This window comes from Spermophilus citellus, assembly GCF_964194105.1.
Source record: "Spermophilus citellus genome assembly, chromosome: 12".
Taxonomy (NCBI): domain Eukaryota; kingdom Metazoa; phylum Chordata; class Mammalia; order Rodentia; family Sciuridae; genus Spermophilus; species Spermophilus citellus.
Genome location: NC_138198.1, coordinates 14,644,737 through 14,658,640, shown reverse-complemented (window position 1 = coordinate 14,658,640; position 13,904 = coordinate 14,644,737). Strand labels below are relative to the sequence as shown.

The 13,904-nt window shown below is 44.7% G+C and overlaps 1 protein-coding gene across 3 annotated transcripts in view; it reads right to left on the bottom strand.

Annotated features, from left to right (window-relative positions):
- The window catches only part of VAPA (VAMP associated protein A), a 37,749-nt gene extending 28,390 nt beyond the window's left edge, over window positions 1-9,359 (bottom strand). The window contains exon 1 of one of the 3 annotated variants that reach the window (XM_081263434.1): window positions 8,939-9,359. In XM_081263434.1, the coding sequence (XP_081119560.1) occupies window positions 8,939-9,017 (79 nt within the window). In that variant the 5' untranslated portion in view covers window positions 9,018-9,359. The remainder of the gene's footprint in view (window positions 1-8,938) is intronic. The other 2 variants (XM_081263432.1, XM_081263433.1) reach the window with 2 other exon arrangements.
- Window positions 9,360-13,904: the final 4,545 nt, after the last annotated feature.

The following is a 13,904-nucleotide window of genomic DNA, read 5'->3' as shown; positions in this document are numbered from 1 at the left end:
TAAATACATTTGTAAGTAGCATTTCAATGGGAACAGTCTGGCCAAAATAAACAATGTGTGTATTCAAGGGGGCTGAGACAAGCACCAAGTTTTAAAGGCAAAATAAGGAGCATCATATAAATTATCTTGAAACAATAACCCTTGGCTACCAGGCTTGATAACAAGGTGGTGGCAGTTCAAGGCCATATAGGCAGCTGCTGGGCAGACATCCTCTCAAGTGGCCTGTGTGCAAGACTGTGGTTCTGGCAATCTCCAGCACGAGCACAAGGCCCCTCCTTCACAGCCTCCTGGCTTTACTTTTTGTTGTTGTTAGGGTTTGACAAGCGACTATTAAGAGTCTAACAACTTACACAGGTAGCTGTAAACATTAGATTTGTTTCTTATTTACCTTTATTGACCTTTATTACAAAAGATTTCAGACTACATAATACTTGTTATTGAAAAGAATATGTAACAAAACCTTTGCTTCAATCTCTCAAAGCTATCAAACTGAATAAATCAATTATCTTGTTTATTATATTATAAAAAGAGCTACAAATTCTCCGTAGAAACTGTCTTAAAACACAGAAAAGGAAAATGGATGAAAACAAGACACCCTAATCCTGAAGTTGGGCTAAAGACTGCTAACACTCTTTGCTTTCTGACCTTTTTTCTCCTTATAAAAAACGGCTCATATTTATGCAGCTTTCCAACAGGAGATAAGGGCGTCACCACTGATCGGCGGATTACCAGAAGTATAAACATGAAGCAATACCACTTGCGAAGCACTTTTATCACAAAATATTGAAACCTGAATCTAATCCAGCCCTTGAATCTACCTCAAAACTTATGAATAAAACATGTAAGATATATCCAGAATTTGAGACTTTCTGCTGGACAACTGACGGGGTCTTTTCAACAAATCAATGGCATGATTTAAAAAAGGCAGCGGAAGTCACTGCCTAAGATTTAGACACATGACAACCAAATGCAATGCACACTGAAAAACAGAAACAATAGCATAAAAAAAAATCAACAACCTTTAAACAGATGCTGTTAAAGAGTTAGTACAGGCCCACAATTCCAACAGCTTGGGAGGCTGAGGCAGAAGGATCATAAATTCAAGGCCAACCTGGGCAACTTAGCAAGACCCTGTCTCAAAAAAACAAAATAAAAAGGACTGGGGATGTAGCTCAATGGTAAAGCAACCCTGACTTCAATTCCCAGTACCAAAAGAAAAAAAAAATCAGCGCTGGCTTCAGATGATAACAGTAACATGATTACACAAAGAAAATTTCCCATTTTTTGTTGTCAGAAAATGCAAACTCAAAAGGACAAAACTTTAGGTTATCCAAGATTTGTTTTATTACACAAACAAAAACACAAATAAGTATGATAAAATGTTAATGATTAAATTTATATTAAGTTAAGGCAGATAGGTTTGTACATTTTTATAAAAAGTTTTTATAAATTTTTTCTTATTTTTGGTACCGGGGATTGAACTCAGGGGCACTCAACCACTGAGCCACATGCCCAGCCCTATTTTATACTTTATTTAGAGACAGGGTCTCAGTGAGTTGCTTAAGTGCCTTGCTTTTGCTGAGACTGGCTTTGAACTCCCAATCCTCCTGCCTCAGCCTCCTCTGGAGATGCTAGGATTAGCTGGGATTACAGGCATGCCCTACCATACTAAGCATATTTAAATTTTTAACTGAGCAATCAGTCATATTTCAGTTCTAATAAACCCAGTGAACAAGCATTTGCAAAAATAGTATTTTTATGAATGTTTTCATGCTTCAAAGAAAGCAAGACTCTCTTACTTCTGAAAAGCAACTAAGACTTCATTGAGTAGTTTAGGTAAAATACAAAAGCTCAGTAGTTCAAAGCCAGTCTCAGCAACAGTGAGGCGCTAAGCAACTCAGAGTGACCCTGTCTCTAAAGAAAATATAAAAAAGGGCTGGGGATGTGACTCAGGGGTTAAGTGCCCCTGGGTTCAATCCCTGGTACAAAAAAAATAAAAATAAAAATAAAAAAGATGCAAAGGCAAGAGAAAGAGAAATGGGGAATACCTACCCTATGAGAAAATGTTAAAAAATATCTGCTAAGAGACTGTTTCCACACATCAGCACTGCCCCATTAAAAAAGCCTTCAGGGAAACTTACAGGGAGAGGAAATGGAGAGATGAAAGTCAGAGGGTACCAAGTATCAGAACCAGCCTAGATCTAATGCGCAACATGACCAACACCGACATAAAAATGTTCTGTACTTAGGATTGCAGCTAAATGGGTAGATTTAAGTGGCTCTTCCCACAAAATGAGAGAGAACAAACTGTGTGAAATGAAGGGATATATTAATTTGTTTCACTAAAGTAACTATTTTACCATCTTTATGTATCCCATAGCATCAGTTATATACCTTGAATATATACAGTAAAATTGAATTTTTAAAAGAGGGGAACTGGTACAGTAAATAAACAATGATATTACCAACACTAATAATCAGAAAACACTAAATTTTGAAAAATTTAAAATCAAGTTTTCCCCATTCTTGTATGTAGTAGATTCCCACCATCCTTGGGGAATATGTCCCAAGACCCACAGGGATTACCTGAAATGAGAAAAGTACCAAACCTTGTAATTTAATGCTTTTTTCCATCTTAATTAAGGAATTATCACACAGTTTTATACTTTGTGGTATTACAGCAAAACCAGCACAATTTATTTTTCCTTCTTTAAATTTTCATAGACATGATTTTTTCTTATGGTAGATCTTAGCAACTTCACCATATGATTTTATTTTTCTGTCATCAAGTCAAAAGTTGTCACCTTTCACTTAAAGGAAGTACTTTATGAACTCTCTTCAGCATCTGAACTGCCTGGACCCCACACTCTGGTTCCTTAGGGCCATTATTAAGCAAAATAATGGTTATTGGAACACAAGCACTGCAATAGCCACACCCTGATAAGGAAACAGCTCCCCAGTGACTTAACAGGTAGACACCACATGCTGCCACCCAAAGGGACTGGTCAGGTCCCAGTAGCAGAACAGGACAGCACAGGACTTAACAGAACTTACTCAAAATCGCATGAATTTAAACTTGTGAATTATTTATTTCTGGAATTTTCCATTTAATTTTTTGGGACCCAAGTTGGTCAGAAGAAACTGAAGCCACAGAAAGTAAAAACCATTGATATAAAACCACTGATGGAGGTAGAAGACATTTCTATTTTTCCACTTCATAGAAAAATGCCATTTTCATTTTGTACAATTGTCACATAGTCACAAACAGTGAATGCCAGAACACGCAAAAAAAACCTATAAAAAGTACAAAAATGAAACCATCTACCTATTAGGTTAGTCAACTCTTTATAAAATACTCCAATAACTACTTTCTGGAACAACAAAATTTTAAAAAACACAACTGTCTGCAACAGGAAGATGAGAAACCTGAGGAAAAAACAATCCAAAATTTTTAAAAATGGGAATCATAGGTGAAATCATCTAAGTTTTATAGGTCCAATAAGCATTTGCTGGGCAATTATTTATGATGCCAGATCTTGTTACCACGGATACAAAGATAAAAAGAAATGGGTATATCCTCAAGTAGTCCATAGCATAATCTGGGAGAGAAAATTATGTAAGCATAAATACTAAAAAGTACCATTAATGTGAAAAGTGAAAAGTACCATTGTTGTAGTAAGCACAAGCTTCAGTAGTGGCGTGAAAAAGACAGTGACCATCTTGAACCTGGGGAACATCACAAAAGTGAGTCTTGAACTGCAGACTGCCTGACAAATAAGAGGCAGGCCATTATTCCAAGGTAAAGTGCAAGAGCTCTTGCAAAGGTCTCGCATCAGCCTGGAGTGTTTGGGAAAATGGTTTCATACAGCCACTTAGGGCAGAAGAGAAAGTAGTCCCTAAGGTTAGAGGGGCAGGCAGGAGATCTTGGACTTTCCCAAGTACATAAAGGGAAATACTTGTTCTTTAACCTATTGAGCAACAACATCAGGTTTTACTTTTTCAGAGAGTAGTTCTTGCAGTGGTGTGGAAGTCTAAAGAAATGACTGCAGAGAAAAGGACCAAGAAGAAAAGATGAGATAGTCATCTGAAATAAGGAAATCTCCCCCAAAGTCCAGATGTCACTTTTGAGTTAACATACCCTATAACCACAGGCCTACTCGGTACCTTCTCAGAATATCCTGAAAGGACCTAAACACATAAATCTCACCTAATTCGACCTTGATCTTCCCCCTACCCCCTCCCACATGCTCCTAAAGGAAACACAACTGGCCTTCATCCAAACTCCAGTTTCTTCTCTGGGACAGCACCACCAGGTATGGAAGTAGAAATCCCAGAGGAGCATCCCATGACTTCAGCCCTTCTATAGGCCCATGTCTAAAAGACCCCAAATTTCACTGTGGTGACCTCTGAATTTCCCATCACCACTCCTCAGTCCTGTGGCACCTCTGGCCAGGGCTGCAGCAGCTGCCTGCTCTTTCTTTCTCACGTTTAATTTTGACTTGCATTGCAAAATACAACCACAGATCTGATGTTACTGCACCTCCCATACCACATGGTACACTTACGAATCCATCAATGGGCTGGGCTCAGTGGTACAGCACTTGAACAGCACGTGTGAGGCACTGATTTGAGCCTCAGCACCACATAAAAACAAATAAAAGTGTTGTGTCCACTATAACTAAAAATATTAAAACTTAAAAAAAAGAATCCATCAGTGGCTTGGGATAAAAACGAATCTCCTCATTTAGCTCATTTTGGTCATTAACAAATGGAATACCACACTGACCTCTTTCAGTCTTCAAACTCCCAGGTTACTTCCCACCACAGGGTCTTTGCACATACATTCTCCTTTCTTCTTCCTCTAGGTAACTTCTGCTTGTTCCTGCACTCTCAGTTCAACTGGGACAGCCTTCCCAGACCAGATCCAAGTCCCCTGTCTTAAATTCTCAAAGCACCACACCTTCATAGCTACATTTCATTCATCTCAATATTGGTTTATTATACATCTCTCCCTTAGAATCACCCCATGAAAACAAGGATTGTGTTTAGCTCACAACTATAATTCAAATATTTATCTGGCATATAGCACTCAAATTTAATGCAATTATATTAACTAATTAATTAGATTCATGATTGAGTTTAAAAATCAATTTAGAAGCAGAGATACGTTAAAGGGGACAGGGTCAAGGCAGAAATATTTTAATTATTAGATGTGCAAAGTCAAAGTGTCTCCTGTATGAGTAATCATGTCACTAAAAATTAAAAATATACAAATATGGGGGTAGTGGAAAAATATATACACACAAAGAAGAGTAGGCTTAAGCAGTGGGGGAAAATACTAAATGTTGATTATGAGCATCTAAGGAATATTCAAATTCAAATGGTCAATAAGTTGTTAGGAGTATGCATTCTTGACTAAAGTCTGAATTAAAATACAAATTTGGGTGTATATCAGAATGTACAGAGGAGAAAACCTCAAAATAAGGAGAACTCAGAATGAGATAAAGATGAAATCAAGCTAGAGTCTAAAACAGCATTTAAGAAAAAGGACATAATAAGATTTAAAAAAAAAAAAGCAAAGAAGAAAATTAAAAGGCAATGTTGTAGAAGTCAAGAATTGGGTTTAAAAAAATCATAGGTAATATTAACTGCCAAAGAGAGGTCAAGTGAGAAAAAAAAATTGTAAATGATCAATGCAGTTGGCAATCAATAATTATCACGACAGACATGACTACAGTTGACTGAGGAGTGAAGAGAGGTGAGGAGCCAGAGAGACACTGAATGCGGACTATGTGCCTGAATGCAAAAGAAACAAAAAACCAGGAAGGGCACAGACTAGGAGTTGCAGGTCAAGGAAATATTTTTATTTGCTTATTCTCAAAATGAAAGACTTTGGTGTACTTATGTGTTAAAAGGAAGAGGCCACTGGCTGAAAACATGAGGGAAAATATCTGACAGAACACAGTCTAAATATGAATCCCAAGGGATTTTACCTTAACCAGCTAAAAAAAAGGAACCAAGAATCTTAGAGATGAGAGGTGTTTCTGCATCAGGGCAAGAAACTGTGGATGTATATATGGATAGCTGCAGACGGACAGGTGTTCCAGAGGGGGCAGCTTAAGTTTCATACAAAAAATTTTATCCTGTGGACAACAGAGATACTTGACAATAAGAGACACTTGGAATAACAAAATGACACTTTATGTTTTAAGGAAGTGGTGGGGAGGTCACCCGAAAGGTTTGATGTAGCCAATATGAAATGGAAGGGTCTTCTAGAACCACCTGAAAGTATGCTAAAAAAAGTATGCTGTTCAGTATTCTTCTCCTGCTGTGCTACTTCTTACTCCAAGTGCACAGGTCCCTGATCCCTCTGACAGCTCTATTCTTGCTTTGTATTGTTATGGGCCATTTCATCACAATGATTTTGTTCTATTTTCCTACTCTCCCTGATAATTAAGAGGAAGAACATATCTGGAATTTGTTTTAGCATTTTCTAAACTTTCTTCAAACTTTCCTCCTTAACTGCTAACAGAAAAATAAAATGCTGCCTAACACAAAAGAAGAAACATTATGAGGTAAAAAATTTAAACAAAAAAAATTAGTTTCACATAAAATACCAAATTTCAAATCTAAATTCCAAATCAAATTCCTGCCAGGGTTTAATCACAGAATTTAAAGAAAAACAGATAAAGATCTTGTCTTTTTACTAATATGGCCAAAGACCTACTTCAGAATTCACTGCCATGGTTAAAGCACTTGTGCATATTACTGATTACATAAAAAAACAATATAAATTTTTCAAAATACTGAGGTATGCAGAAAACTTCCTATTACCAACTTCTCCAAAATTGTACAAGGTGCTGAAAACTCATCTCAAGATGATCATATAATGCACATAAAAGAAAAAACCACCCAATTTCAGAATGATTAAATGAGACACTCCTGGAGAAATTATCTTAGTCAAATGTAGAATCAAAACAATTAAAATAAACCTACTAGAAGATGACACTGGATTTTGCAAAACTATCTTGTAATAGACCTTCACTAAACTAAAAAGTTGTAGGTTGACTCAAGTCAGTTAAATAATTTTATTATACCATCATTAAACTGAGCACAAACACTGTAGATTCTAAGTCTCCCCACTTAGTGCTGAGATGTTCAAAAACAAAGGTTTCCATCCCAACTATTTACCTTTAACGACAAGAGTGACATTAAAATCAGCTGGCACCAAATGTCAACTATTTCACCCTTCTTCTTCCCCCTCCATCCTCCCCATCCCCCCACCTTTAAACAGAAGCACAGGCTCCTGGACTTTCAAGGATGGGCTTGGCATTCTCCCTTCAGTGCTTACTCAACCACTCCCTTGCCCACCTTCCCCAGCAGCTGAAAAGAATCTTCCTTGAAGACCTCCTTAACCAGGGAAATAGGGCTGGGTTCCTCAGACATGCTTGTGAACGACTGTCATCTGTCTCTCTTCTGTCCCCCTCACCAGTCTTGGAGTTCTTTATAACTCAGAATGGTCACACAGAACAACCTCTTCTGGAGTCCTAGCTATGATTTTTCAATACCCAAAGAGAATGACACATAGGGATAAGACCATGTAATGTTTTATGTTTTTTTTCTTAAACTTACCTCACCCCTGAAAGTTACCGTGCAGGGTGGGTTTGGGTGCCTTTTTAAACTTGCTTCTGCACTACTTCCTCCCTATGACAACATTACAACTTCGCTAGATAATCCTTGAAACTGTAGTAGGCATTTCCTGGCCTAAAACTAGCTTTAGATTTAGAGGCTTCTGAGAGATTCCTAATGACCACACATTCATGGCTACTGGTCGGAAAAAGTTCCTCTGTAAACGAAGCCTGTCAAAAGGTAAAAGCAAACTACACTCGAAAAACACATCATAGAGGTTCACATTAAATTTTTTATGCTTAAGGTAAGGGCTGCTTTAATCAAAGTCATCTCATGACCTTTCAGATCTCTGCCCCAGATAAAACTACGCAAAATCACCCAACGAACACAAGTCTGCTGCAACTAAGTGCACTCACCGCACCTCGGAATATTAAGAGCCGAGTTAAAACTAAACCTTCGGCTCACAAGCAGTTCGCTGGCTCCCACTCAGAGCCCGCAACGTGAATGTCATTCTGAGAATGCCAGGACCTAAGTTCGTTTTTTAATTTCTAAAACTACTTAAAAATGTTCCTGTGTTAACAACCCAGTTGTAATTACTTGGACGCAATCCAGTGGCAATTGATTTTCCGTGTACCCCTGGAAATGCTTGGCACCTCGCAAAACCCTCTCCGCCTTGTTCCCGAGCCGAACCCTCCGCTGCCTTTCCAGCCGGCGTCGCCCGCAGCCGGCCAGGGCTCGCTAACTGCCCTCGGGCTCCACTAGCGCCCTCGACACGTGAGGAACAAAGCCGCTCCCCTGCGTCCCCCAAGTCCCCTCCACCGCGCGGCGCGAGCGGCCCAGATTCCACGAAGGTCACGGGCACTCCGCTCCCTCCCCGCGGGGCGGCGCGGCTAGCGACACCTCGTCGCGCTCCGGGAGAGCGGATCCTGACCCGGCGCCGGGGCCGGGCGGGGGCGAGCGCCCGCCCCACGCCCTCCGCACAGCGCCGCCCCACCCCGCCGGCGCGGCCCGCACGGCCCGCACTGCACCGCCCTCCGCCCGCCCGTCCGGCTCTCGCGCCCGCCGCCCACGCCCGGCCGCCGCCGCCTCGGCCCGGGACGCGCGGCAAGATGGCGGCTGCGCCTCCGCCCGCTCCGCCGCGCCTGGCCGGGCCTCGCCGCGCCGCGCGGGGCCACAGGAGGGAGGGCCGCGGGGAGGGCGCGGCCGCGGCCAGGGCGGGCCAGCGCCGCGGAGGGGGAGGCGGGCGCGGCGCGGCCAGCAAGGCCGCCCTGGCCCGCCGCCGCCCGTCGGCCCGCGGTCCGCCGCCCACCTTTGAATTTGAGGTCTGTGGGCGGGTCGAGGACCAGGATCTGCTCGTGCTTCGCCATGGACCCGGAGGCGGACGCCATCGGAGGCAGCGCAGAGCGGGGGCGCGCCCGCGGCGGCGGTGTGCTGCTGGGCGGGACGACGGCGCCGCTCGGCCGCGCTAGGACGGGGCCAGCTCCGGGCGCCTGGGCCTCGACGCCTGTCGCCTTGTCGCGGCTCCGGTGGCCGGCGCTAGGTCCGCAGCTCCGGTCTCACAACTGACTCAACCCCACACCAGCCGCCGCGGCCACGCGCACTGCGATCTTCGGCGCCCCACGTGACAGCCCCTGCGTGCCTACGTGCGCGTCCTGGCGGCGGCGCGCCCCGCCCCCGAGCCCGCCCGGTGCTGCGCGGCCCGGGCTGCTGCGCCTGCGCACTCCCGCCTGCCGCTCCCGGCGCCCGCTGTCAAGGGAACGGGCGTGACAGGGGGCGGGGCGGGGCTCAGAGGGCCGCCGCGGGGCGCCGCGCTCGGCAAAGGCACGGTCCTCCGTCACGTCGAGCTTGGAGTTTGAACCTAGAGGACCTGCGATGGTGGCACATGACTCTGCCAGTGGGAACGCCTGACGCAGGAGAACGTGGTCGGGCAGCGCCGCTCACTACGACTCCCAGCATGCCCCGCGTGGGCGGGCCTCAGCGCGCCGGCGCCGTCCTGTCGCGCGGGGGCCGACGGGAGGTGCGGTGGCCGGGGTGGGGAAGGAACGGGGCCGCCGGGAGATGTGTCTGCCCGGGCCGCTGGGGAGTGGAGTTCGCCGACGCCCGCTGTGGCCCATGGCAGCGTTGGGTCTGCGCCGTGAGGGAGGTGTGTGCAGACTCGCCGCGGCCTCCTCGGCGTGTGGCCCGGTCCCGCGCTCAGCCCGGCGCACCTCCGGGTCGGGTCCCCTTGGTCCCCGCGGCCTCAGCACCTCGCGCTAGGAGCGGGCGTGCGCTGGGGGACCGACCGGCCCGCTAGGGTGGGAGGAAACCACTTCTCTGGCTGTGACCCGTGGTGGAGGGAACCTAGACGGCCGCCACGTCCACGTGCTGCAAAGAACCCGTCTGCGTCACGGGGTCGCTGCAGCACGCGGGGCCCGGAGAGGAAATCCCGCAGCAAAGCTGGTGGCCTGGCACTCGGGGACAGACAGGTGGAAGAAAGGGACGTGCTGGGGGGAGCGTCGCTGTGCTTTCCACTCCTCGTGGACCTAAATTCAGGAGCCACCAGAATAGAAGGACGTGTTGAGGCCACTCCCGTGCAGGGGCAGCCCAGACCCTGGAAGCCCCTTGGACGGAACTGGCGCCCAGGTGGCCGAGCCCAGCGCCCGGAGCCCTCGGGCCATCGGCTGGCGCTCACAGAGGACTGCCCGCCCAGGGTGGGCTTCGGCCGCGGAAGCCCTGGAGGGGCGCTTAAGCAGTTCGAAAAACGTGCCAAATTCGCCTCTATGTCAGATTATTCACAAGATTTATTTTGAAATCGTACACTTATTAAAGGGAGGCTTGTGATTTGTTTCCTAAGGTGCCGGTTGACTGTCAGCCCAAGGAAGATTTCCCCTGTATTTAGCTGTGCACCGGCCACCCCGACAGTTCTCACCAACTCCCACTTTGCCGGCCTGAGAACCTTCCCACGGGCAGACTAGCCCGGGTAAGACCGCCCTCCACGGCTGAATACACCTCTCTTACCAGGAAGCCTTTTGGAATCCTGGGCACAAACTGCCAATTAGCAGGACAGCATAGGAGGATGTCCGGTCACGCCCTTGTGGGACTATGGCTGCCGGTTCACCACGGGGCTTAATGGGAATCCTGAATTGGATGGGTTCCAGTTTGCAGGCTACATCTCTGCTCATTGAAGTCATTTACCATTGGATTCAACTTTTTCTCTTCTTATTATTGCTCCAAAGATCATGTAGGTATAGTCTCAAGGTCTATAAGAATTTACGTAACTCATATTCTAAGAGTTACATGAAACATCTTGGAATTAACCCCCATTACTATTTTAGGGCTTTTTCAGGAGTCCTCCTGAATTATCTACCTCTCATCAAATAGTGCACTGTTTAAGTGGTTTGTGCTTTGGTAATATTAATACCTTTCTTCTAGAAGTGCAAAGAACTTTGCAAACACCATCACACACCACTCAGAACAACTTTATAACTTTTGTCAAATACAGAAATGAAAACTCTGTTACTAACAGAGCTAAACCGTAGGGGAAAGTTGCCCAATGTTACATTCTGTTCATTTTTGTTGTTCCCAAAGCCACCATAAAATGACACCCCAAAGATCAAGGCAATATTTTAAATGTGATTGACATCTATTGTTTAACATGTGACAGGGAGCTAATGTTCATTCTCTTTGCTCTTTTTAGATTGATTAATGCAACACAGGTCTCAAAATATATTCATATATATATATATATATATATATATATATATATATATACACACATAGACATATTTATGCTTTTAAGCTTATTTCTCTAGCTAATTTTCATGAGACTAAAAGGTATGAAATCCTTGATTTATTTCAAATTATTCAAGTCACTAACAGTATTCACTTTTGGGTAGATTATCTTTTATGGGTTTGGCTACATTTTAAGGAAAAATTTCTAGTATAGTGGTATCAGTGTATACCCATCTTCTTCCCTATAAACAAGTTTTACCATAGAAGTGCTCTGTAATTATGAATTTATGAACAATTCTCTGAGTAATTCCTTTCAAGGTACGTACTTCCAATAAATATTAAGGCAGTTGCAAAGTATGTTGGTAAAAGTAACTTGGGACTGAACCACTGAGTCCAAGTCCTACTTCCCCTGTGTGATCTTGGCAGCTTGCTTCACCTCTCTGTACCTGTTTCACGTTGTAAAATGAGGATAATCACAATGCCTACGTCCTAGGTTTACAAGGATTAAATGAGTCACCACACATGAAGGACTTGGGGTATGCCTGGTCCAGCACTGTTACCTTATTATTGTGTTGAATCTTACATTTTTGCTGTGTACTTGGCACCTGGAAGCTTCTGGTGACTAGTGATAAGACAGGGTTCCTTCCCTTAAATGCCTTCGTTCAAGGCTGAAAAAATGGAATACCAACCCCACAGTTATTTTATTTGAATTGTGAACATTAGGAACAGAAGTCTAGGGTGGCAAGAAAATGTTCAGGGGGAAATGAGCAGAGGTTTAGAGACATCACCTTTGGAAAGTGACAGGAAATGTGTTCTGAAGGATTCGTGGACATCCCAGGCAAAGGAACCTGTATGAGGACCACACTGGACCTAGGAAGGCTTGTTTTGAGTCACTGAACAAAGTCCTGTGGGCCCTGGGAATAAGGTGAGGAAGGAATACCAGGAGTTAAGGCTGAAAAGTCGAGCTCAGCAGAGGATCGGAAGCCATATTAAGAATTTGTGTCTTTATCATTAGAAAATAGGAAACCGTGGTAGGGTTTACACAATGGAGTCATATGAGCAATCTTTGAAAGGTCTCTTGGCTACCATGTGGAGATCAGATTAGCGTAAGAGAGCTGTTGGCATCGCTGCTGTAGTTTAGAAGAGGACAGTGTTGGAGAAATTGGTGGCTGGCACTAAGGCAGATACAGTGGAGATGGATAAACATTTGGGTGGATTTGGGAGATCTTTCAATGGTGGAATCAATGACCAATCAGTTATTGATTAGATATAGGGGGGAAGGGAAAGTGAGACGGTAGGGCTCCCTTCCCTTCCTCTGGCTTGTGCAAGTGGGCAGATGATGGCATCATCCACAGGACAAGATTCTGATATTGGATGCAGCAGAGGGAAGATGGGGAGGCTAACTAGATGTAAGCTAGCAACATTCATGAGAAATGTTGCATAAGTGACTGGATATTCTGGCTAGAGTTCAGAGCAAGGAGCTCTGGGCTGAAAACTAAAACTTAATGCTTGGCACTTGATGTCCTGGGTCATAATGTGGATGAATTCCATCATGTAAGACAGAAATGAAGAGACTTTTCAACTGTAACTATTGTATATTACATTAACTCCCAGCAGCTCAAGAGGCAGAGGCAGAAGAATCACAGGCTCAAAGCCAGCCTCGGCACCTCAGCAAGGACCTTAGAAGCTCAGCAAGATCCTGTCTCTAAATAAAATATAAAAAGGGCTGGGGACATGACACCCCTGGTTCAATTACCATATATATCTATATATCTCTCATTAAGTAGAATAAGTCAGCCCTTTCGGCTTCCTCTGGGGATGCCTCCTGTATTGCAGAGGTCAACTGCTTTGTATCTGGGATCTTGTTCATGAAATAGGTCCAATGATGAGATACACTTGTGTGAGATTTGGAATTAGAATGCTCTGGAGGCCATTGTTCTGTCCCTCCCAGCAATTTTCCTGCACAGAGACATGAGGTTTTTCTTAGCAACATTCCAGTGCTCACTTACCAGCTTCCTGGATACCAAGAGCAATTAACTGGTGCAGGTTCAACAGAAGCTGTAACACCAGAAGCAAACAGTGGCCCCAGTGTCCTGACTTCTGGATCAAAGGTACGGGTGTGTCTTCAAGTCACCAGTTCCAGGGCAGCCTCCTCAGGTGGGAGCCCTGGTGAGACTGTTCAGTCTTGTCCTGAGAGCCATTCCTGGGGAACCCACTCTGGGTCCTGTCCCTCCAGGCCTCCCAACAATTTTGTGAGCACTTGTCACTCATCCTGCTTGTCATATCTGGACGGTCAAGAGAACAAGTTGTCAAGAGGCCAGGAGAAGACTAGGAGGGAGCTCGCCAGAGCAGAAACCTGCCCACTTGTCCCATAAGGCCACACCTGGAAAACACCTGCATAGTGGGGGTGTCAAATGAATGAACACAGTACACACCTGCAGCAGACCCACACAACACTGATAAGGAGCCAGAATGTGCACAAGGCCAGCAAGAGTCACGGTGATGCTGTGCCCTGGAGTTACATAGGCTTATTGCAGCATATTGTCAGGCGTCTACAAGAAACA